We start from the raw sequence: 27113 nt of genomic DNA on the forward strand, positions 1-27113 counted from the left end.
TTTCTTTTACTTGTAAGTCCCGCACATAACATTCAGAGAGAAAAAACAAGATATTATTGACACAAATTAAGAATTCGTTCCCACAATGTATTAATCTGTTCCCTTATTTTAGGTAAACCATAGCCACGATGTAACTACATTAAAATGAGGGAATGAATTAGTACAGCGTGGCCACAGACTAATTAAGGCAAGAATTTTAACTAAAAGGGTTCATGACATGAGAAATCAAATCTGCCTTGATCTTTTGAATAAAAAAGGTATTTGTACCATTAAAACATCCTGAAAGTTTCATAGTCACATTTGCATATGCCTGCCTCCAGAGCAAGAATATCAAAGAATATACATCATCGCACAATAGGCCCCTCCCACTGGCATTCAGTCTCTTAAAGGCTGACATTTGCCTACACTGGATGCTGAGTGTCGCGTCAAAAGCGAATAGATCCCATTATAATAACTGATGCTGTCTACACTGGATACAGCATACAGTGTTCATTTTCTGACATGCTCCACACGCTTATGTCTCTCGACAACAGGACAAATGGAACGTTTGCGTTTATGCGGCCTGTTTAATAAGGTCGTTTACACCTCTGTACAGACTTTAGAAGGATCCCAGTGTCTGAAACAAGTTAATGATGTCACGGATTGCCTCAGAGGATTAAATGTTTGTGGAATGGAGAGTTCGCAAAGAAACTTTTGTTAAAAGATGAAGCAGCCAACCGTATTGAATCTGACAGCAACTGCCTCACAAAACGTAAGTAAATGTTTTCATAATGCTTTGTCTGTAAATGACGGTTTTATATGGAGGATGTTTTCAATGATACTGTTTCTATGCATTGACAATTGCTAATCATTAGGCCGGTGACACACTGGCTGCGTGGCGTGAGCGTGGCGTTTCTGTTGCGTGTCAGCTGCGTGGCGTTTTCTATGTCTTTGCACACCAGAAAGGTGTCTGACACGGCGCTGCTGCTGATAGGTGACATATGATAAGCCTCATTGGTGATATATTCGACATATGAGGAGAGAGTTGTGGAAGGCCTACTTAATGTTAAACATAAATATATAGCAGCGAAGACAACGTGGGCAGTATTGACGGCAAAATAGGCTACAGAATATTTCGTTCTGTATTGACAGGTGCAATATTTGAAAATCGATAATATTTTTTTTTATTACATTTATATCTGCATTTATGTCAAAATGACATACAAACATCTTTCCCATTCTATTTTGCCTGGAAACGCTTCCAACACGCTTGCGTGTCGCGTGAAAAATAGGCGTCGGTTCTATTTCTAGCATGCACGCGTTTTCCGCACGGCTCAGGCACGCAGGCAGTGTGCAAGCTCTAACCTGTTAACATGGGAGCCAAAATAAAAACGGACACGCCATGCAGCCAATGTGTCGCCGGCCTTAGCCAATCAGTGGCCGTTTACTGACAAGCCTTGAAGGAGCAGCCCCTTAAAAACGGATCATTTCAGACAGAGGTCAGAATGAGGGTTGAAAATAATACTTTTTCTGCATATATATTTGTTTTTTATCCTTTTGCACAAAAAACCCCAACTTTATTAACATTAGAAGTGAACCTCAAGGAAAATATTAAGATAATAAAAAAATCACCCCTTTAACTAATAGATATCGCCATACTTTCCCCAGTTAATTAAACAGTACATTAAGACAATTGTTTTTTTATAAGAAGCGTTCTGAAATGTTTTGTTTCATTATGCTAATGAGACTTTATCTGATTAAATATACAGAAATTTTAACATTGGATGTAGCCAGGTCCTAAATTATTGTTTCACTGTTACTAAATTAGAGTTGAATGTTTTAACAGAGGAGATATTTCTTGGATATTTATTTTTATTACTCCATAAATCAGAAAAAAATTAACATTTATATAAAATGCTACCCAAGTCGTTTTGAGAGAACTTAAAAAAAAAAAAAAATGTCTTGTTATTGAAATCCATAGTTGTAAATAGATAAAGAACAATAAAATAAACAATTAAAAGTGTATTTGAATGTTTTCTTTCCACGAGTCTAAAAGATTACAAGTTATGGAAACAAAATAGCCCACAATCTCAAAATTGACTAGTGCCTGTAAAAAAATAGATAAATAAATAAAACACGTGTTTTTTGCTATTGTCTTGCCTTAATTAAACGTGGCCATGAATTGATAAGTTGTGGGAACAAATTCTTAATTTGTGTCCAAAATATCTTAAGGTGTGTATTTAGAAGACCATCTCACCAAATAGCCATGGTTGTTACTAGCATGATGATGCTAGCTTGGAATACTCTGTGTTGAAGACAGTGATGATATTTCCCACAGAAGTAGTTCTGGAAGAAAAACATGATATGCAGTCATATTTGTCACATTCATTGTAGAAAATGATAAGAAATGTGATTTTCACGTACTTTGCTAGACTGCAGTGGCGGTGACTTTGGTGATGGAAGTTTTGAATGAGGTGTGTTTTTCATGTTGATTTTCCTGTGACACAAAAATTTCAATAGAACGACAGATTTAAGATGATTGCATGAGAGCACATACATCACAAATCACACATATTCACGAAAACTGCAACAAATGTTAAGCAAAAGTGCGAGTACAAGTTTCCATTCAAACTGGAATATCACCAGTGAGCAATTATGGATCTTAAAAATATGTATAATACATATTGCTATTATGACTCCCAGGACCTCAAACTGCCGTTTACAGCTCTATTATGACTGTGTTATGATTACCAGTAATTGAATACTGGCAGTTGAGATATTTAGATAATTTGCAAACCTTAGTATTACAGTTCATTGTTTCCCAAGTCTGGAAGCATCTGAGAGACCAGTGATATTATTATTATTAATGATAAATAATACTAAATTAAAATATTTTCATTAACTCAAATAAACAACTGGCACTAAAATACATTTTCATACTACAAAAATAGTCACAAAATTAATTTTAGTTTAGGTTTTTTTATACATGGTATTTCTGTCAGGACCACTATCGTCGAATACGATTGACAATTAGTATACAGTTTGCATTGGCGGTATGGTTCTGTTCTGGGCGAGAACTAGCATGGATAAGAGCAGGGAGAGCAGCAATAACCCCCCTTAGGGTAAACAGAACAGAACCAACATGAATGTATTGCAGATATCATTAATTCAAGATTTTTAAAGTACAACATGATTCGACAATTTATTCTGATTCAAGGGGAATGACGAGAGCAGGAGCTGGGGATGGAGGAGGGTAATCAGCTCCTAAGAAACGTGACAACTGCTGAAAATGCTGAAGGAGCTTATATATGTATACAGTGATAGGTGTCGTATTTCTATAGGTAGACGTGGATCAGCTGAGAGTCAGCTGATGCGAGCTTGACTAACGTGACCTGCCAGAACTGACGCTACGCTTGATATTATAACCTGCCTGCATTAAACAATGATATTGGCACTAACCCTAGACTAGCAATAACACTAGACTAGACTGTGTCAGAGAAAATAAAAAATGCTGAATGTTATTAAATTATGTCAGTTAGTGCATTAACTTCGAAAAATTCTAAAATAACAAAAAAAAATGACTGAATGAAAATTAACAAAATCTAAATTGAAAAATGTAAAGAAATTGAAAATTAAACATAAAATGAAATAAAAACTGAAATGATTCAATGAAAAATGCAAAATTACATTAGTCCTGTCTGAAACACCCAAATTTGCCCGGGATTCGAAATTCAGAACCGGTAAATCGCCAATATGATACTAATTTAGATACTATTATATATTTTTCATTAATAGCTTGATTAAGTTTTTATTTGTATATTTTTCAGTTTCATTTTAGTTTGAGTAATTTTGTTGTGTTTTTGTCATATTTATTCATTTTTATTTTAAGATGTCTATTGTCACAGTCACCAGCTGGTGTGCCCAGGACAGCCACCAGAGGGCAATCCTCCACAGACCTCTGCTATTCAGTCAAACATTCCCCATAATCCTTTGCCCGGACTCATCAGTACTCATTGCATTCCGCTGTTGCTCATTAGCCTTGTTTATTCTGTTTTTGTCTCAGACTTAGTAAACAATAGTGGAGACTTATATTCTTATAAAGATGTTATTGAACTATATGGTTTAAATGTATCAAAACAGAACTACATTAAGTTCAAAGACTATCAAAGACTATTTTCTTTCTTCTCATGCATTTCTCAGACAGAGGTGGAGAGGATCATAAAGTGCATGAGAACCTCTACATGCTCATTGGACCCTCTCCCCACACCATTATTAAAATCCAACATTACAGCCATCAGTCCACTGATCACAGAAATCATCAACCAGTCACTCACATCCGGTCAGGTTCCTCCAGCTCTCAAAACTGCAGTTATCCGTCCACATCTGAAAAAGCCGTCACTTGACCCGGAAATTCTGGCTCATTACAGACCCGTTTCAAACCTGCCGTTTTTGTCTAAAGCCCTGGAAAAAGTTGTTGCAGCCCAACTTCACAATCATCTTCACATCCATAACATATATGAAAAATTTCAGTCTGGTTTTCGAGCAGCACACAGTACGGAGACAGCTCTGGTACGCGGCATGAATGACCTACTTATCATTGCAGACCAGGGCTCACCATCTCTCCTTCTCCTACTGGACCTGTCGGCAGCCTTTGACACCGTGGATCACAACATCTTGCTCCATCGTCTTATGTCTGTGGTTGGACTCTCAGGGACCACACTAAGCTGGTTCCAGTCATATCTCGCAGGCAGGCTGGAGTATGTGGCTTTAGGACAGTCCCAATCATCACCCCACACGGTCAGTTGTGGAGTGCCACAAGGGTCCGTCCTTGGTCCGACCCTTTTCACCATCTACTTACTACCCCTTGGTCACATCATCCATAAACATAAAGTTTCATTCCATTGTTACGCAGACGATACACAATTATACATAAAAATGGACTCCTCACTCCCCTCAGCGCTGACGTCGGCATTTCAGGTTTGCCTGGAGGAGATAGGGGCATGGTTATCTGGCAACTTTCTTCAATTAAATAGCAGCAAAACCGAAGCCATTTTGATTGGTACCCCTCACCAAACCCAGTACTCCTCCCTCAGTAGTATATCTATTTTTGGCCATCACATTGCTCTGTCTACCTCTGTTACAAACCTCGGAGTCAGACTTGACTCAAATCTCACATTGGACACCCACATCCGTCACCTCTGTAAGGTCTCCTTTCTCCACCTTAAAAATATCGCCAAACTCCGTCCTTCCCTCTCCCAACCGGATGCTGAGAGATTGATCCATGCCTTTGTCTCCTCCAGGTTGGACAACTGTAATGCCCTCCTTGTCGGGATCCCTGGCAGAAGCCTGCAAAAGCTCCAGCATATTCAGAACTGCGATGCCCGGGTCCTGACGAGGAGGCGCAAATATGACCATATCACACCTTTCCTGAAATTACTACACTGGTTGCCCATTCAACACAGAATTCAGTACAAAATCTGTCTCCTCACCCATCAGTGCATACATGGAACTGCCCCTGCCTACCTCAGTGAACTCCTCATTCCACACACCGCCACACGTAACCTCCGCTCCTCTACCTCTACCTACTGCCTGTACCAACCAAGGACTAAACTCTCCTCCATGGGAGATAGGGCCTTTCAGGCAGTCGCCCCACGGCTCTGGAATGCCCTCCCAGAGTCCCTAAGGGCTCCACAAACCGTGGAGGTTTTCAAGAAGGGTCTAAAGACATTTTTATTTAAACAGGCCTTTTAACTCTCATGTTTTTGATTTTAATTTTGTGGTGTTTTTATTTATTGTGTGATATATTTTGTACTGTTTCTTTTTTTTTTTTCTTTTTTTTTTTCTTTTTTTTTAACCTCTTGTTACTGTAGCACTTTGAGATTTCGCTGAAGTGTAAAGTGCATTACAAATAAAATGTATTATTATCCCTTCTAATTTGTTGTTTTCGGTGAAATCTTATAAATCATATGGTAATTTGAATATGAATGTCCCTCAACTATCTATACAAGGGGTAAATCTCCTGGGCCCGTATTCATAAAGAATCTTAATGCAAAGAGTAGCTCCTAGTGACAAAATTCTAAGAAATTCTTAGAAATGTGGGCGTTTACTCTTAAAATTAAAGAAAAAATCCTAGTAAAGAAAAAAGTAATTCAGAAAGCATCTTAACCCTTAAAAGAGGTCTTAAGGTCAAAATTGTTAGGAGCACGGACGAGGACTTTTAAGAGGCTTAAGAGTTTCTTTAGCAGAGGAGAAAATGACAGAAAGACGAAGGAGAAGAAATGTGTTGCAGACAATGGATGACAGTGAGTTAATAAGACACTATATATTAGATCATGCAGGGATCATGTTTGTGACAGATCTTATTAGAGATGCGCTAACATCTCCAACACAGCACAGAAATGCCATAGCGCCAGAAATGAAAGTAATCACTACATTACGATATTTGGCAGCTGGAGAAATTCCATGTTTGAAACATTAAAACCAACATTCAAACCACCACTTAAATAGACATGCCAGCAATCAGTGTAATTGGAAAGAGTGGAACAATTTTTATCATTCTAAGCCAATCAAATACCTTATAGGAAATTAACAGCATGCATGATACATTATTACCATACCATGGTAAATAAAAATAAAAAGGATTTATATACACATATATAATGTGTGTGTGTGTGTGTGTGTGTGTGTGTGTGTGTGTGTGTGTGTGTGTGTGTGTGTGTGTGTGTGTGTGTGTGTGTGTGTGTGTGTGTGAGAACGGTCAAATAGGAAAAATTACGCATGTAATTTCAAAGTGAAGGCTTAGAATAGACCCTATACTTAAAATCACTTTTTTTTCCCTTCTTGGACAACCAACCAATCACAGTCTTCAAAAGATTGTGTCATACATAGCAACGTAGTCAACCCCGCCTCCTCACTAAGATGAAAGTTTTTGTCTTTTCCTTACTCAGAGTTGCTCTCAGATCGGTCCCGAATTGCTCTTAAGCTAAGACTCCTACGTAAAAGTTTTTAAGCTAAATTAAGAGTTTTCTGAGAGGATTCTTAGAATCTTTATGAATACGGGCCCTGGATGTTAAATGTACAAATAATTTTTTAAGAAACTTTATCACTGATAGTAATAGTTCAATTATTAAGGCTTATGGGAAATGGTTTGCACTTTTCCCAAATATCAAATTTCATAAGGCATGGACAGTGCCAAACAAATTTTTGTTTCATAATAAAATAAAAAAGTCAATTTAAAAATTATTCATCATTATTACCCTTGTAATAAATATAAGTACATTTTACCGTAATATTTCCCCACTATGCTCTTTTTGCCAAGAGGAGGAAGAATCTATTTTACACTTATTCTAAACTTATTCTTCTGTGCTTATACTAAACAATTTTGGCTTCAGATTTCAGCTTCCATATTTCTTGCATTTCATCAGTTGTGCAATATCTCTGTCAGTAAGGTTATTTTTCTCTCGGATGTCTCTGAAAATAAAAAGCTAGATGATATATTAAACTTTTTTTTGTATGATAGTTAAATACCATATTCACAAAGCAAGATACCTTAAATTCAAACCTAACTGCAAATTATTTGTTTTTGATTTACAGTTATTATTGTCATCACTTCAAAAAATCCCCTCCAATAAAAAAGATTTGAAAACATCTTGTATTATAGAACAAGTTTTATATAAATTGTAAAAAAAAAAATATATATATTATTATTATTATTAGTTATTTTCCTTTTCTCTGTATCCCCACATGTTCATGTTCATTGTTCTATATTATTTCCTTTGTACTGATTTATAATTACATTAAATTACAAAAAAAAACATTTGTTTGACACAAAATCCAGAAATCATAATGCATCTGAATTGCTATAAACTGTGTGTAGATGTTTGTAGGCATATGATATAGCAGGTATAGACCTACATAGTGAAGCACACATTTATGTAAGTGGAAAATGAATAGCAGAAAATTGTGCCTCCAGCTAACAAGGTCCTCTTCACTGTTGGTTAGGTCGAGGAGGATGCTCCCCATAAAGATTTTTTGTGGGGGGCAGTATCCACCAAGCTCCGATGGCCACAGAGCTTGGCCCACCACAGTCACCAGCATGTCCAGTTCTGATGGTCGCTACTACTCGCTAATCCCGTGCTTTCAGCGCCTTCCAGTCCGGTGGCCGCCACACCAGAGACTCTTCACAACATGGCAGAGATACTCATGCCAGAGTATCTTCCACCACACCAGAGTCTCCAGCCGTCATTTCCGCCACGCCAGTCTTCAGCTATCATGGACGACACGCCAAGGTTTCCGGTCGTCATGAATGTTGCACATGAAGCCATTAATGTGGTCCCTATGCTAGTGAGACTGGCATCCAGCTTGGTGGATCCACTGCTAATGTTGGTGAGAGCGGCTGGCAACACTTCAGAGCTCAGTTGTTCTTAGTCTGGTCGCCTTAGAGGGTTCACTGCCTGCGGCTCCACTTCCTGTAATGGCAGTGGCCATTTTGTGTGTTTGGGCCGCAAACTGTTCTTCAGCCCAGGTGTCCGCTCCAGCCAATGAGTCCACTACAGAACTACAGAACCCACTTCGGTTTTGACTTTACACATTTTATAAACTCTTCACAAGTTCTCAGCTGGTCAAAATACCATCATACGTATGCACATACAACGAGCGCATTTAGCCTAGAACACAGCATTATTTTGGATGTTTGTTTAAGTTCTGTTGCACAACCCACTTTTTTTTTCTTTAGCAATTGCAATTGAGTCTTTACAAAATTACAGTGTGAACGCTAAGCGAACCAGTGTTACATGTATTGTTTTCTCTTTTTTTTTTGTCCGGACCAAAATAATCAAGAGAACTGAACTACAAGTGTGAACACACCCTTAGATAATGTGTGGACTCCAGGAAACACTAAAGCATTGACCTCCATGTGTGTTGAGAAAATGGGAAAGAAACTTGGGGAAAGAGCATCTGAAAGAGAGAAATACTGTGTGGAGAACTTAAGAAATTCCATACCCTTTAGCAGGAGAGCCACTGTTGGAGCGCATGCTACCTAGCGTCTTCAGTTTGGCCAGGTGAGTGTTCAAGACCTCAAGCTCTTGAATACGAGTCTCAAGGTTATCTGTGAGTTTACACAGCTGCTTCACAGCACCCACGTTCTCCATAAAAATCTGCTCCTTTAAGACAAACCAACCAAGATTATTTTACATACTGTCCATGTCTAGAAATATTTACTACAATTAATAACAAATATCTGACAGACTCACTTTGTCCACCATAAGAAAATTATCGATCTTCTCCCCGTTCATGCAAGTGACATCACCCATCTCTCTCACAGCCGAAGGCAGGAGTTCTCGGACTTCTTGCGCTATGATTCCTAATCAAGGCGAGACGGATGATGGTGAGTGTCTGTCTTCAGAACATAGTTTTATATAAAGCGCAGTGTATACACTAATTTAGGTTGTACCTGTTTCATGATGCTGGTCAATTCCCATCCTTGAGGCAAACTCCGGTTTATAATCATACTCCACAATTCTCATCTGAGCTATCCTCTTAAGTTGCTCTGTTGAGTCCACCTGCAACATCGCAAGGCACAAGATATAATTCCTTTCACACATACTGTCTTTACTAGTAAACCATTTCACGAGTTCACACGTACATGAAATCAGATGTAGTATTTCAAGCGTATTTGGCATGCTGTCCGGGGGAGGGCTCCGAGCTCGGAATTTGGCCCGAACCCAGAGTACTCCCCCTTTTTACTGGGATAGAAACCAGCCGAGAGTGAGGTGATGGGGTGGTGGAGGGATGCTGTGAAACTTGTCATGAGACAGAGGTGAGGAAAGGCTTCATTTATACCGGCTTCCTCTTGTGCTGATTGGTTGACTACCTGAACGTGCTCCTCCCGAACTTTGTTACATAAAACTTCATTTAGAGATCATGTGTGAACAGGACTTTTTCAAAAATAGTGGTAAATCAGTTTTCAAGTATGAGAAGTTGTAACATTACCAGTAAATTACCGGTATAATGATATTTGTGAACAAAGAATAGGATTACCAGTATGAGCATGTACGAGGTCTGAACGCACTGATGTAAGAAGAATGCTTTTAAGCCAATTTATTGCTTAAGCTGTTTATCACTGCTTTCTATGTAAATCTACTAGATTCATCAGCGCTGCTTCTCTGCAGTTACTATTGAGTGCTACAGTAACTGCAGTATTATAGTACTACTAAGATGATTTAATGGGTTTAAAGTGTGATGTATTTTACTACTTATATATAAGGACCCAGTTAGACCTGCTAATATCATGTGTCTCAAATATGTATCCTGGGATCAAGGGGTCTCTAATCGGATCTCTCGAGACTGAGGTTAATATCAGATCAAATCACTTTTGGGAGGCAATCCGTTTGGAAAAGCCATTAATACTGCTGTCTTAACCTTAATTGAATGTCATCTTGTTTAGTTTGTCTTTGTAATATCTATCAGAGAGACACACTCACTTCCTGAATGTTTTGTTTGGCCCTTCTGTCTGAGGGATGCATGACGTTTCCCATTATCTTGGCGTTCCCACAAACCACCAAAGCCTCATCAGGGCTGTCTGTGTTGATGCCGATCCTCCCGTGACACACCACAGACTCTGGGATCTGTCCTCTTTGCCAGAGCACGTCACTATCATTCTCAAACTGACCTGGATTGGAGGCCTATAGATGGAGAGATGATAAAAGTTTGAGAACCACTTTCGTACACCGTCAAGACACATTGGGTGCGTCTCATTCAGCTCTGTAGCTTCCTAAGTTGTGAATCAGTATATCATGTACACAAATTCAGGCACTGGTAAGGACAGTAAAGACCCTGACTCACTACAAATTGGGGCATTGATGACTCTATTTCCGGCGACATGACAATTAAAGTATATTATGATTAATACTTTGCTTGTTATGTGCAACATTATAAATAAATTATGTTATCTAGACTGTTCATTACCTGTCTAGTGATGTATATTTACGCTGAAATATAATTAAATAATGGTTTGTATTTTTTTTTTTTAAACATCTATCGCGTTTCATTATGAGTAGTGAGTTGGCCCTTGTGATTTATGTTCTGTGCTTCAGATCTTCCGTTAATGAAACATAGTGAGCATCGATGCTCCCTGGTTTTCACGGTGCATTGTGGGACTTTTTAGGGAGCCAACCTTTCAGTGCACTGGTAGAATTTAGCAATTGAGACAGCCCTTAAAATTGCAGACTCCCTTATCAGTGCCCCGACTACTAAACTAGGGAGCTGATTGAGATGCACCCACTGTCAAAGCCAACAGAAGGCTTCCACCACTAAAGCAGCAATCTTTGAGGATAATGTGTGCAAACCTGGAGTTCATAGCGGGCTATGTTTGTGCTATACTGTATATTATATCAGTAAAGTGGTCTGTTATTATTTCTTCTGGATACGCAAAAGTTTTGACCACAACTCTGTGGAAGTAAATGTGAAGATGTATTGCTAGATACAGAATTTAGTTGCCTTTTAAATCTTAAGGACTGAAGTCCAGCCCAGGGTTATGGTACAAAAGCAAAAACACTTACCCTGACGATGATTTTTTCAGAAACTTTAGCAACCAGCAGGAAACTGTCTTCTTTCACAGTAGCATACAGACCAACCGCCATCATAAAGTACCTATCAAGCATAAACGGTAAAATACAGTACAGCTAGTTATAATTAAATGGTCAAATCTGTAGGTAGCATTGCAGCTTTCAGACAATACATTTCACGGATGCAAACTGATCCCCTATTGCCAAACCACATATAACAATTTCTCGCCCCAGACATATTTGAGAAATTGCAAATGCCTTGGTGGAATAGTGGAGTAAATGGGCGAACAGTAGGTTGTTATGATTAGCATAATTTTCTTTAATAAATAATGAAAACATTTCAACATATAACATTGCAATAGAAAAATGTCACATCAATGAGGCTTTGCATAAGCATAAGACGTTAAGCTATCGTTAAGCAGGCGATAGCTGTGTGGTCAACGCTCCAACATGTGCCTCGTGGTGCTTCAAACAGTCTAAGGCCCCGTTTACACGATGGGAAAACGCAGATATTTCCCTGCGTTTTGGCCTGTCATTTACACGAAAACGCCGTTTTTATCCCAGAAAACGATTATTTCTAAAAACGCCGGCCAAAGTGGAGATTTCTGAAAACGCCGGTTATGTGTTGCCGTGTCAACTGGGAGAAACGGGGTTTTAGGTTCTCAAACGTCACATTATGCGCCAGAAAATGCTTACGTCATGTGAGCGCCCTATGTTTAGAGTTTGTTCCATACTGTCTATGAGTTTGTTTGGCTACTATTTGATCATGGATGCTGTTAAAGTGGTACTCATTTTTACTTTTGTGAAAACGCTTTTGGCCTGTTTGCATTTGCTTCGCTGTCTGTCCACACGAACGAACCTCGCGCCATGTCTATTGTTTTGAAAGGAACAGGAAGTCGCTCGTGCTATTCGTCGTTGTCGATTTTGAGGATTCTGATTGGCTTGCATGGCTTTATCCTTCTCCTTACACTGCCGCCCCTTTGTATTTATGCGGGTTGATGTAAACGACAACTTTTTTTGAAAACGATGTTGTGTGCACGATGTTATTTTTGAAAACGGAGGGGGAGAAATATTCGTTTCTCTAAATACCCAGCTATGTGTAAATGTGGCCTGAATTTGAATCTCAGCTCTACTATCATCATAATTTTGTTTGTAGTTTAATAGGCTGTTTGTCAAAATTAAGAACTCCTGAAATGTTCATTTATTGATTCGAAACACTTTTCGGAGCTTTGTTATTCATTGTCTGTCATTTTTATTAATAGGCGTTTAGACGATAACATTGTACCCTACATGCTGTTAACCGATGTTGGTCGACAGCGTTTATGTTTTACCGTTCTTGATGGTTAAATAGGTAACAGATTATTAAGGTCAAGCATTTTGTTTAATTAATAATCGCACATTACATCAATTTGCTACATTCCAGTAGAGCCTCTGTTGCGCTGCACAGACGGCAAAACCCGAAGGTGCTCTCGAAGGAGATTATCAGCCAATCGCACCAGAAAATCACAATGGCCTGAAGATGATGAAGATTGTCTTTAATCTGCTAAATTATTGTTTTGTGAATCATTCACGAAATTGAGATGACTGACAGTGATACCCGGTCATAGCAACAAAAGAAAAATTTCAAAACAGATCCATACATTGAACAAATAAGAAAAAAGACTTCTACAAAAAATAACAGACTAAATAAATAGTATTGCTTTCAATATAAAAACCAATAAAAATGTAAAAGAACTCTAAATTAATTAAAAAATAAAATATAAATGAATTCAATTTAAAACCCCATTGCACATTTCAAGGTTTAAATAAAGAGTCTGGACAGTTTAGGCTATTTATTTTAAACAAGTCGAGTTTAGCATTTCCATATGTGATGCAAAATGAGAAATACAGAATGTTATTCTTGCAACATTTTTAAATTTGTATTGCCAAAGAAATTGCAGCTTTGCTGTGTACAATTAAAACAGTACAAAATGAAAATAGTACAAAGCCACATAAATTAAGATTGGGTGTTTTTCTTTGCCTATCTCTCGCTGGATCTCTTTTTAGCAAGTTTATTTTGTCTCCCTCACTGTGCGCACCGGGTCTTTATTAAAATTTCAGGGTAGAAACACATCATACAGCTAATAATACTGTATATTTCGCTGCGTGTCATCCACACCAATTACAAAAAACAACTGTAACAAATGATTTAGCCTTTGTTGCTTCAAAGAAAAATAATGCCTTGTTGAATTCACCTTAGGCTACAATAAAACGAGGTTCATCGCAAATTAAAGCACTCTCTATTGTTTAGTTGGCATGAACGCGTTTTGTCAACAGTTCATGTTTAGATAATGCCAGATCATTGACAATCATACACACTGCTCAAACATTCTAAAACTCTACAAAACAGTTGAAACAACTGGATTGAACACTTCAATTGATTTTTTTTTTTTATGAAAAACCTTTAAATACATTCGCTCCAATATTTATAATTTAATTAAGACAGGGCCTATGTGGACACATCAAGAGATTTATTCTGAAAGGAATTTTGCCTTTGCCTGTACTGTATCATCAGGCTGGCTATCCATAGATAGTCCATTCTCCTGGATCTGTCTGCTGCCTTCGACACGGTGAATCATCAGATCCTTCTGTCCACCCTCTCATCACTGGGCATCACAGGAACTTCACTCCACTGGTTTTGAGTCCTATCTCACAGGTAGGTCCTTCAAGGTCGCATGGAGAGGCGAGGTATCCAGAGCACATCAGCTGACCACAGGGGTTCCCCAGGGTTCAGTTCTTGGTCCCCTCCTCTTCTCCATCTACACCACATCACTGGGACACATCATACAGGCACACGGTTTTTCCTACCACTGCTATGCTGATGACACGCAGCTCTTCCTCTCCTTTCAACCAGATGATCCCACAGTAGCTGCACGGGTCTCAAGCTGTCTGGCGGACATCTCCACATGGATGAAGGAACACCACCTGCAGCTCAACCTGGCAAAGACTGAGCTTCTCGTCCTCCCTGCCAATCCGTCTCTACAGCACGACTTCACCATCCAGCTAGAGTCATCATTAATCACCCCATCAAGATCGGTCAGAAATCTTGGAGTAACGTTTGATGACCAGCTGACCTTCACAGATCACATTTCAAAGACAGCTCGATCATGCAGGTTTGCACTGCACAACATCAGGAAGATCAGGCCTTTCCTAACTGAGCATCCAACACAACTTATCGTCCAGGCCCTGGTCATCTCTAGGCTTGACTACTGCAATGCCCTTCTGGCTGGACTCCCAGCATGTGCGACCAAACCCCTACAGATGATCCAGAATGCTGCAGCTCGTCTTGTCTTCAACGAGCCCAAGAGGGCCCACGTCACTCCTCTGTTCATCTCTCTGCACTGGCTACCTCTAGCTGCTCGCATCAAGTTCAAGGCACTGACGCTTGCTTACAGAACTATCACAGGCTCAGCTCCCTCCTACTTTCACTCACTCCTACGAGTCTACATCCCTACCAGACACCTACGATCGGTCAACGAGCGACGTCTCGTGGTTCCATCACAGAAAGCCACAAAATCACTTTCCAGAACATTCTCATTTACAGTTCCATGCTGGTGGAACGCTCTCCCCACCCTCATCCGGAATGCAGAATCCCTGACAACATTCAAAAAACAGCTGAAAACCAATCTCTTCCGTGAGCACTTAACCTTATAAAAAAAAAAAAAAATAAAAAAAATAAAAAAAAATCCTTTCCCTTTGAAACATCACTTATCAGGCTTATGCTACTCTGAATAATACCAGAACTTCGTATTTTGAGCACTTCCTGCGTTGTTGTTGCTTTTGCCTCTTTATGATGACTCGCTGAACTTAGTCCTAATTTGTAAGTCGCTTTGGATAAGGGCGTCTGCTAAATGACTAAATGTAAATGTAAATGTAAATGTGAAAGTCGGGGCATTAACACCTTGTCCTGCACCCCCACGATAAAGCCACTGAACTGCCCCTCCAAACCCCCCATAGGCAATTTGAGAGGAGATAAAGTAAAACGCTACTTCGGTTTAGGCCAGCTTTTTCCAAGCAAAACGAAATACAAACTTCAAACTCATGTTCATTTGTTGTCATGAAAAATATTAGTTTCAATTCAATATTAAATTCCTCAGGGATCTTTCAGTCGGGCTGGATCTTTGGATCCTTAAAACCAGGGTGCGATTTGTGAATTAAGCAGAGGGCGGTTATTTTTATTTATTCAAATAAATCTCGAACCACAGTGGATATTTCGTGTTGCTGTTAAACTAAATAACATTTATAGAATAATTATGAACTTAAATTAAACAATATCGCAACATTTCGGCAAAGAAATTTTGATCTGTTTTTACATTTTAATTCAGGGCGATTTACATTTAATTAGAGCGAGATTTTCACTCTTACCTTGTCCTTTCCTCATTGAGACGCGCTCATACACATGATCAACATATTTGAGTAGATCCTCTATGCCTCTCGGTTTCATATGGATTACATAATCAGACAACATTTATTAAATATTTAGACATTTAAAGCTTTAGACATATTTCTTATCGTGACTGAGCTGAGGCAAGTGGCTTTTGGTACATTTTTATGATGCGCAGTTCCTGGAGACAGAGACGACAGACAAACTTTTGTCGTTAGCCTATTGTGAGTGTACATGAATGAAAGTTTACAGTTTTGAATTATGTACTCTTATCTGTATGACCAAAAAATGGTGGAGTATATTAAGTTCGTTTAGCTGTTATGAGAAAAATAAATCCTAATGAAAGCGCCGCCGCTTTTTATGCTGCACATTTTAGAGTGGCCTTTTATTGTGGCCAGCCTAAGGCACACCTGTGCAATAATCATGCCGTCTAATCAGCATCTTGATATGCCACACCTGTGAGGTGGATGGACTATCTCAGCAAAGGAGAAGTGCTCACTAACACAGATTTAGACAGATTTGTGAACAATATTTGAGAGAAATAGGCCTTTTTTGTACATAGAAAAAGTCTTAGATCTTTGAGGTCAGCTCATGAAAAATGGGGGCAAAAACAAAAGTGTTGCGTTTATAATTTTGTTCAGTGTAATTTTCATTGATCGAGGTCTGGCGGAGGAGGAGGTTAATGGGTGGAGTTTTTTTGTAAAAAAAACTTTGATAACGGAACAGAATTTATTAGGTTTACTGACATATTACAATGTTTGCATGGTTCAATGATTGGTATTGGAGCTGTGTTTTTATTAGGGCTTGATTTCATGATTTCGATTCATAAGCTTGCTATTCGATTCTGATCTTGATCCAATTCGATGCAATATCAATTAATTACATGTTAATTTTTCTCAATAAAAAAAATCTCAACTATTGCTATAAACTATACATGTTGGTAAGTAATTATTAAAGGGCAAAATTAACAACTGATTCGTTTACAAATGCATATAAGCTAGTTTTTATAATAATAGCATTTTAATAAAAATGTTTTAATGATATGAATAAGTAATATAGTGCATTTACATTTTTTGCTATGCTCCTCTCCAGTGTTAATTTTGCTAGCTAACTATCAAGTTTACGGTCATTCAATGTTTTTTTCTGAGGTAAATCTAACGTTACGTGACGTTGTTTACAAGCTGACAATCCTAGGTAAAGTCCTGATTATCTTGATGGTTGTACAGATTATTTTATCAGATTTTCCTGTGTTATGAGTTGTGTTAAAGGGATAGTTCACTTTGAAATACATTTTTGGTATGTTTTAGCTTACCTCAAAGGCATCCAAGATGTAGGTGTCTTTTTTTCTGCAGTAGTTTAAATTTTTATATTTTTAAGTCAAACCGTTCTTGTCTGTCAGTCTAGTGTGTATATATCTATGCACCAGTCTGCGTACACGTCAGATCAGATCACTTCGACATGGCTGCGTATAAGAGGTAAAAACGATATAAATACTGTTCGTTTTCTCACACAAACCGCTCGTTTCGTGTCTTAGGCCATCAATGTGTACTTACGATGGGGAATTGTTTAATTTGGACGATGGGGAATTGTTTTAATTTGGACTCTGTGCTTGTGTTTTGAGATAATGACCATAGACCTGCATTATATGACTGACAGACAAGAACGGTTTGACCTAAAAATATCAAAATTGAAACTACTGCGGGAAAAAAAGACACCTACATCTTGGATGCCCTTGAGGTAAGCTAAAACATACCAAAAATGTATTTCAAAGTGAACTATCCCTTTAAGACTGATTGAATCTGCTCGGTAGAAGGTCAGGGCCACGCGGATCTGAAATCGTAAATATCCAATGTATTGTAGGTGTTCGTCTGATTAAATGAAGACGACATCAAAACTGGATGAAAAGCCGTGAACTAGCTAACGATTTAATATTCCAAAACCACTCAAAAGCAAACGTCAGTCCCTTAAAGGGGAAACTCACACCGCAGGCAACATTCTTAAAGATGAAACCTAACAAGCACTGTATGTGAATTCTACCATTTCAAGCACATGTCGCCACAGTGTTGAATATTTACGATCAGAAATCCTGTTGTGTGGGAGGAACCCCGGGGACAAACGCACTCTGTAGATTGTCACATGGAATGAAACGATACCCAATTAGAAAGTGAGCTGATGAAAGGTGTAAGCATAATCTCATCGATTGCATCCAAATCCTTTTTCTTTTTTTCCCCCCACAACTTTTCTGTAAAAAGCAGTCCAAAACACTATTATCTCAATTTCTTCTTGCATCTTGAAGTATGACCAAGCGTCAAGACAAATTTATTAGCGCTTCAATATACACATCGTTTTCAAGCAGCTTTACATAAATTGTTATGTCTATAATGACTTGGTGCTTTAACAAGTTTTATGGCTGGACAATATGACGATATAACAATGATAGAAGCCATCTGGATTTAGATATACCTATATTGTATTTATATTGTTGTCTAACATAATGCATTAACAGGCTTTGTTTTATGTATTTCCCTAGCATCGAAATCAGGTACATATAACTGTCGGGAAACCCAAATCCTGGCCACATTCCAGACCACTGGTTCTTTGGTAAGTTATAAGGAACACTGTCGAGTCCAACTGCCTTTAATTTAAGCAGGTAATTGTTTGTTTTACTCCTGTTTTCACAGTTTCCCCTATTAAATCCAGTCAAGCTGCAGGATGTTTTGCCACTCAGTCCTGCTGAGGGGGTGTGTTCTGGCGGGGAAGTGACGTCAATACATACCCTCTATAGGCGGAGATTGAAGCAATTCCAGGGTAAGGCTAAGGAGATACGCTTCTACTTTAAAAACACATGTAAATAGATTTCCTTGAAATAGTTTCAAGTTGGGTGTCACCGCGCAAACTACACTTCCCAACATAAACGCTCGTCATGCTCCTCAACATGAGCCTCGTCTGAAAGGCAAAGGGGGAGGTGTTGCTGTAATTTATAGTAATATCTTCAGAATTACTGAGAAGTCTTGTTTTAAATTTAATTATTTTGAAGTGTTGGTGCTTAATCTAATACTATCTAGTGTAAATGATAAATCACGTTTGAGATTTGTGCTGGCTACTGTCTACAGGCCACCAGGGCACCATACAGACTTTATCAAAGAATTTGCTGTGTATTCTTCATTTAGCCAAGGCTGCAAAGCCAACTCCGTGTTACAAATATGTTAGACCTATCACTTCTGCCACTAAAGATTGCTTTATTAATAATATTCCTGATCAGTTTGATCTCCTCAGCATCCCATAAAGCTTAGAAGAACTCAATATTGCGACATAAATGTTTGACTCTTTCTTTTCCAGCACCTTAGACACAGTTGCTCCTTTGCGCTTATAGAAGATTAAAGAAAATAGTCAAACACAGTGGTACAACGAGCACACTCAGGCCCTTAAGAGAGCAGGCAGAAAAATGGAGCGCAACTGGAAGAAAACAAAACTAGAGTTTTAAAAACTGCTAGATCTGCTTATTTTTCAACCCTATTAGAAGAAAATAAACAAAACCCTAGGTATTTATTTGAAACGGTGGCTAAATTAATGATAAATAAAGCCTTGAGCAAGGCACCTAACCCCTAATCGCTCCCCGGGCGCCACACAAAGGCTGCCCGCTGCTCTGGGTGTGTGTATCCACGTTTGCAGTGTCTGTGTGTTAACTACTCACTACTCTGCTCCTAATGTGTGTGCATTAACTTGGATGGGTTAAATGCAGAGGTCAAATTCCAAGTATAGGTTACCATACTTGGCCGTCACGTGTCACTTTCACTTTCACTTTCACTTTAACCCCAGACCTTTCCAAGCAGCACAGCAGTAATGACTTTATGAACTTCTTTACTTACAAGATTGATAATATCAGGGAGAAAATTATAACTATGCAACCGTCTACTACAGTATCGCATCAGACAGTGCATTGTAGTCTCCCTGAGGAAAAATTCGATTCATTCATTGCTATAGGAGAGGAAGAATTTTCTAAACTCGTTAAATCATCTAAATTGACAACATGTATGTTAGACCCTATACCGACTAAGATATTGAAAGAGATGCTTCCAGAGGTCATAGATCCTCTTCTTAATATCATTAATTAATCTTTGTTATTAGAATACGTACCAAAAACTTTTAAGCTGGCTATGATTAAACCACTTGTTAAAAAAACGCAACTTGATCCTACAGAATTAGTCAATTACAGGTCGATCTCGAATCTGTCAAGGATACTAGAAAAGGCTTTTTTTAAAAGGACTCACAACTATTTTCCTTTTTAGAAAAAAAAATGGTATCTGCAATGATTTTCAGTCAGGATTTAGACCGTACGATAGTACTGAGACAGCTCTCATTAGAGTTACAAATGATTTGCTCTTATCATCCGATCGTGGTTGTATCTCTCTATTAGTGTTACTCGATCTTAGTGTTGCATTTGATACTATTGACCACAACATTCTTTTAAATAGACTCGAAAATTATGTTGGCATTATTGGAATTGCATAAACATGGTTTAAATCATACTTATTTGACCATTATCAGTTTGTAGCAGTAAATGAAGCGATGTCTTATTGATCAAGTCCCATTTCTTTGTAGAGGGGTTGAAACTACACACACTCATTCCTCATTTTTCCAGGGGGTGGGACCCACTCACGCTACAGATCTATTACAGATCAGTGGGTGGGACTTCACTAGCAGAAACTAAAAGCAATATCCGCCATCTTGTTTGGAAGCTAAGCTAGCAGGCACTGTGGAGCCAGATGTGAAGTTATGACAATGGCAGAAGGTACTCAATATGATATGGAAGAAGAGGATTTCGAAAGTCTGATGCTCAAATCAGATGTTCGTGGCTACTTTTACGAGCCGCAATATAGCGAAGAGCAGCTGAGGCTGATGGAGGAACAGGAGGCGGCTGCTGCGGCTTCTGCAGCCAAGGCAGAAGACCTGCCTGTCGCGGACGCGGACTGAACATCCCGGTACCATGCAATAATTCACCATTGAAATACAAACGAGGAGTAATTCACTAATGAATTTGCCAACTAACTAGACATTTTGTGTGAAATGAATTTCAAGCTCTGGTGGTAGCTAGCCTTGTGAGAAGAGTGATTTCTCTGATAGACGGATAGCTCATAGGCGGTGTTCTGGATTAGTGGGAGTGGCCTGCGGAGCTGTGCAATGTGGTGCATTGTGGGAGTTGTTGTCTTCCATACAAATGCGCCCTAAAGTTACTTTGTCTTTCCTCGGTCAAGATGGCACCAAATTCGAAATTTATGTTACATTTCGACTACATATATGACCCACTTTCAATAAAGATTAATGTTCCCACAGGTGAAATGCTCCTTTAAATATTAATATTTTTCTTACACAAACTCTTTATTAACCCCCCGGAGCCATGTGGAGCACTTTTATGATGGATGGATTTACTTTTTTGAGCTTTGAATTGTTGGTTGCAATTCACTGCCATTATCAAGCCTGGAAGAGCCAGGATATTTTTTAATATAACTCTGTATTGTATTCATCTGAAAGAAGAAAGTTATACACCTAGGATGGCTTGAGGGTGATTAAATCGTGGGGTAATCTTCATTTTAAAGTAAACTACTAAAGTAAACTATTTTAACAGGAAAGCTAGAATACTGTATGTGTGATATGGCATGGCAGAAATCGCTTTTCTTTTTTATAATCACTAAATAATCTTAGATCATCACGGACAAAACTAGGGGCAAAACACGGACAAACTATATATATACACTCACCTAAAGGATTATTAGGAACACCATACTAATACTGTGTTTGACCCCCTTTCGCCTTCAGAACTGCCTTAATTCTACGTGGCATTGATTCAACAAGGTGCTGAAAGTATTCTTTAGAAATGTTGGCCCATATTGATAGGATAGCATCTTGCAGTTGATGGAGATTTGTGGGATGCACATCCAGGGCACGAAGCTCCCGTTCCACCACATCCCAAAGATGCTCTATTGAGTTGAGATCTGGTGACTGTGGGGGCCATTTTAGTACAGTGAACTCATTGTCATGTTCAAGAAACCAATTTGAAATGATTCGAGCTTTGTGACATGGTGCATTATCCTGCTGGAAGTAGCCATCAGAGGATGGGTACATGGTGGTCATAAAGGGATGGACAATGGTCAGAAACAATGCTCAGGTAGGCCGTGGCATTTAAACGATGCCCAATTGGCACTAAGGGGCCTAAAGTGTGCCAAGAAAACATCCCCACACCATTACACCACCACCACCAGCCTGCACAGTGGTAACAAGGCATGATGGATCCATGTTCTCATTCTGTTTACGCCAAATTCTGACTCTACCATCTGAATGTCTCAACAGAAATCGAGACTCATCAGACCAGGCAACATTTTTCCAGTCTTCAACTGTCCAATTTTGGTGAGCTCGTGCAAATTGTGGCCTCTTTTTCCTATTTGTAGTGGAGATGAGTGGTACCCGGTGGGGTCTTCTGCTGTTGTAGCCCTTCCGCCTCAAGGTTGTGCGTGTTGTGGCTTCACAAATGCTTTGCTGCATACCTCGGTTGTAACGAGTGGTTATTTCAGTCAAAGTTGCTCTTCTATCAGCTTGAATCAGTCGGCCCATTCTCCTCTGACCTCTAGCATCAACAAGGCATTTTCGCCCACAGGACTGCCGCATACTGGATGTTTTTCCCTTTTCACACCATTCTCTGTAAACCCTAGAAATGGTTGTGCGTGAAAATCCCAGTAACTGAGCAGATTGTGAAATACTCAGACCGGCCCGTCTGGCACCAACAACCATGCCACGCTCAAAATTGCTTAAATCACCTTTCTTTCCCATTCTGACATTCAGTTTGGAGTTCAGGAGATTGTCTTGACCAGGACCACACCCCTAAATGCATTGAATCAACTGCCATGTGATTGGTTGATTAGATCATTGCATTAATGAGAAATTGAACAGGTGTTCCTAATAATCCTTTAGGTGAGTGTATATATATATATATATACCATGAACATTTGTTTTTGCGTTGATCGATGTTTATATGTGAATAAAAACATCAATTAAATTTGTTCGCCTGTGCAGAAGACCTAGATTAAAATGTTTGAAATCATAACCACTTTTATGATGTTTTTATTGACTTTTGGAAGAGTGAAATTTTCTCTCAGGTTTCATTAAAAATGTTGGCATTTGTGTTTAAGCGACTCAAACATATAGCATCTGAGTTCACTTGGAGCAGCATTTATGGTAAACTGATCAAGCTACTCTGTGACACTGAAAACAGAATCATGACCCATTTTGGATCCAAAATGGTGAATTTTACAAAAAGGTAAGAAGATTGCATCCTTAAAGGGGGGGTACAATGGTGTTTCATGTATTCAGAGTTGTTTACAGTGTTAAAGAGATGGATTCTCATGCTAAACATGGGCAAAGTTAAAAAAAAATATTTTGGACGAATAACGGAGAATTTCTGTGCCGAAAATCTTACTTCCTGGTTGGTACAAGTTTTGGCTGTTTTTTTTCGATCGTGGATCTAATGACGTAGACGAGAGTGGAACTCCTTATATGAGCATTTCTCTCGGAAAAGCGCGCCCGCGCACACGTCGACCAGAGGAGAGCGAGACCGCACACATCAACGCGCTTCAACAGGAAATCATCGGCAGCGCTGCATAGGATTTGTTCAAGAATGTCTCCAAAAAAGTGTGTTTTTGGATGTGAGGGAAAGCTTACCGTGTTCAGCTTCCCAAAGAACCCAGCGTTACAGGAACAGTGGATGCAGTTTGTTTTTCCGGGGCAGCAACGGAGTGTAGCAAGTGCGGTTGTGTGTTCTGGTCATTTCAGTGACGAATGTTTTATTAACAAGGCCCAGGTCGACGCTGGATTTGCAAATCGTTTGCTATTAAAACGTGGAGCGGTCCCAGTGATAAAAGACCCCATTCATGTAAGTACAACTGGATCAGATTTCTGTCTTTTGCAGAAAAGTCTGCTCCCGCTTGACTCTATAGCTCCGCCCACGGCACGCCTCCAGGAGCTCGGCTTTTTCCGGAGACAATCGCAAAGCTGTATTTTTCTTTTATAAATATGATAAAACTAAAGACTTTTTGGAGATATGAAGGATGCACTACTACTCTATAGGTACTCAAGATTAACATGAGATTAGGTGAAACTGTGTATGTTATGTACCCTTTAAAGATCAGTCCAACATACCTTTGTTTCAGTAGTCTATAGATAAACTCATCAAGAAATCTTTTTAAAAGTTATGTTTGGAAGATTATTCTCCTTAAACCATCTAAGAATCACAACAGATTACTGAACCAAACACCTGACCAGAAATCATGAAATATTAAGGTTTGGCCTGAACAAGCGAATGTGGCAAATCTAATAAAACTGTACACGAAAGTGCTTTACCTGGATCATTGTAGCTAACCTGTTGTTTCTAACTGTTAAAATGGTAAACTCTGTATGTCCAAAGGTTAGACCTTCAAAAGAACAAGCAAATTTGTTTGTAACTAACCTCTGATCAGGATTGGGTTTGCCCTTTTTCCTCATGTTATTCGCCGTCGTTTCACAGAAGTGTAAGCGTCCTAATGTCACCTTGGTGATTGTGTCTCCTGGCAGATTTACTCTAAAAGAGATGTTACACCATAAAAACAGGATAAATTACACATTATAAATATGTTTTTCCACATGCTTCATTTTAAGTATCCTGACACTCACCTGACCGGCAGGAAAGGCTTCTTGCTGCGATCCGACTGAGACTGCTCGATGGTGATGAAATGGTTCTGTGCTTCAAACTACAAAAGGGTTCAAGCGTCAAACAAACCATCTGCATTCAGAACATAAATGTTTCCGTAAGTTTTCAGCCATGTTGTCACTACCTTGACCCCAAACACCTTCACGTAGAAGCTCTCCACGGGCATGAGACCTGCTGGGGTTCTGACAAATCTGGGATCTCCAACCATCCCAATCTGAACCGTAACCTGAAAGTGGTTCTTCTTCTGACACACAAAGGCTTCATCAGCTGTGGAGTAGCTGAAGCCCTTATCAGTGTCCACATGGTAACCTGGAGGTGGTCTACACAAAAAAGGGGACAGAATAAGATGTCAAGATAATGATTAAGAAGTAGTGAGCACTAGGGTTATAACTTTTTGACTATTTTTCAAATAAAAGATTTCCTGTATCATAAATCAATGAACTTTTGCTTAAAAACAATGAAAAAGGCCTTAATTCCTTTAAAGTTTAAAAAAGGGTCACCCCAGACAAAGCAAAATTCACAACCATAACAAATGTTACTGCTTATTAGTAAGTAGCACTTCCTAAAATTTTCCGGAATTTTCTAGAACAATTTTTTTTGTAGAACGAACAATGCATGTGACCCTGGATCACAAAACCAGTCATTAGTCGCACGGGTATATTTGTGGCAATAGTCAACAATAGTAGTAGTAAGTAGTAGTAAAATCTTTATTTGTCCCTTTACAGGGTAATTTAAGCAGCTTCAACCTCACAAACATACACATTTTTATGAAACAGAAAACATCACAAACATCACGAACATCACAAACCCCGGGCATTTACAATAATTCTTCATATAGCTACTATTAAAATTCACGGTATCTTTATCTTTGTTTCAAATAAGTATTTACACTCATAACTGCATTTGAAACAAAAGACCTAGAAGCTTTAACAGTCCTCCACTTGGGCACTCTATATCGCCTACCTGAGGGAAGCAGTTCAAATTCTGAAAACAAAATGTAAGATGTATCATCCAAGATAGTCAAAGACTTCCTAAGCACATTCCTCTCACACAGAGCAGACAAACCCAGCTGTACAGAGCCTGTAATCTTTGACCCTAAATGAATAATGCTCTGAAGCTGGGATCTACTTTTAACATTTGATCCATAAAACCAACAGATCATAGCAAAGGTCAAAACAGTTTCAATAAAAGATCTATAAAACATTATCAATACATTGCATGGGTCAAAATTATCGATTTTTCTTTTATGGCAAAAACCATTATGCTATTAAGTAAAGATCATGTTCCATGAGGATATTTTGTAAATTTCCTACTGTAAATATATAAAACATGTATTTTTGTGAGTGAATGCAGCATAATCGCAAACATAAATGGACAATTTTAAAGGCGATTTTTCCAATGTTTCGATATTTTTGCACCCTCAGATTCCAGATTTTCAAATTGTTGCATCTCGGCCAAATATTGTCATATTCTAACAAACCACACATCAATTGAAAGCTTATTTATCCAGCTTTCATATGCTGTATACATCTCAATTTCATAAAATTTACCCATGTGACTGGTTTTGTGGTCAGGGTCACATATATGGTATGGAATTGTCCAGTTCAATTTATGCTTCCACTATTTACTTCTAAATTATCAAGTTGAGTTGTTTGCTCACAAAGAGCTCTCTCTCTCTCTCTCCCTCTCTCTCTCTCTGTCTCGTCTCGTCCATGTACGGAGTAAGTCCTTCTAAAAAGGATTTCAATAGTCTCCAATTGCACCTCAAATTGCACTCCTTAACGTCCACACTTCCCTCTCTTTGTGTGAGAGAGCTGCCCTTTATATTTTAAAGGCCCCACCAATTTGGGAGAAACCATTATGGTAAGTACCAGGTAAGTATCCATTTTCCAGCCTTCTCCAAAAAGGTAAACTGGTTATACACACTTTTATATATGTATTGTGTAATAATATGTATTCATTATACTTCAGTAATAATATGAAATATACATAGTTAATAAATTAATTATTAAGGACATTTTCCCCCCTTCCCCACACATAAACAGTAAAAACCGTACAGCCGACAGATGACTCACGCATGCGCAGCATGCTACGGCAAGCTATGATTTAAGCGTTTATGAATCGCCGCTGGCGTTTTGACCTTTTTCACTTGCCGTGCTCACGGCAGATCAACCAGGAAGACACCACATGCAAGACACTTCACAGCACGAACAAAGACACCTACTAACAAATATACATATAAGTAAATAAAGATGTTATAATAGAACTTGTCTGGTGTGTGTGATTTTTAAAAATATGATATGATAGCGGGAATATTTGATGTATAATGGCTGTGTGTGCATGTATGCAAAACTATCGGTAGCACAAACCCAAGTGTGCACCTGAAGGAAAGGCTATAGAGCTGAAAATG

The 27113-nt window shown here is 38.8% G+C and overlaps 1 protein-coding gene across 2 annotated transcripts in view; it reads right to left on the bottom strand.

Annotated features, from left to right (window-relative positions):
* The window catches only part of myrfl (myelin regulatory factor like), a 61128-nt gene that overhangs the window by 7398 nt on the left and 26617 nt on the right, over positions 1-27113 (bottom strand). For both annotated transcript variants that reach the window (XM_082167902.1, XM_082167901.1), the window contains 10 exons: positions 24828-25023; positions 24667-24743; positions 24464-24574; positions 11538-11628; positions 10461-10661; positions 9431-9539; positions 9231-9340; positions 8980-9140; positions 2404-2476; positions 2237-2325 (listed from right to left, as the gene is read on the bottom strand). In XM_082167902.1, coding sequence (XP_082024028.1) covers positions 2237-2325; positions 2404-2476; positions 8980-9140; positions 9231-9340; positions 9431-9539; positions 10461-10661; positions 11538-11628; positions 24464-24574; positions 24667-24743; positions 24828-25023 — 1218 coding nt within the window. The remainder of the gene's footprint in view (positions 1-2236; positions 2326-2403; positions 2477-8979; positions 9141-9230; positions 9341-9430; positions 9540-10460; positions 10662-11537; positions 11629-24463; positions 24575-24666; positions 24744-24827; positions 25024-27113) is intronic.

This window comes from Leuciscus leuciscus (assembly GCF_965113295.1).
Source record: "Leuciscus leuciscus genome assembly, chromosome: 4".
NCBI lineage: Eukaryota > Metazoa > Chordata > Actinopteri > Cypriniformes > Leuciscidae > Leuciscus > Leuciscus leuciscus.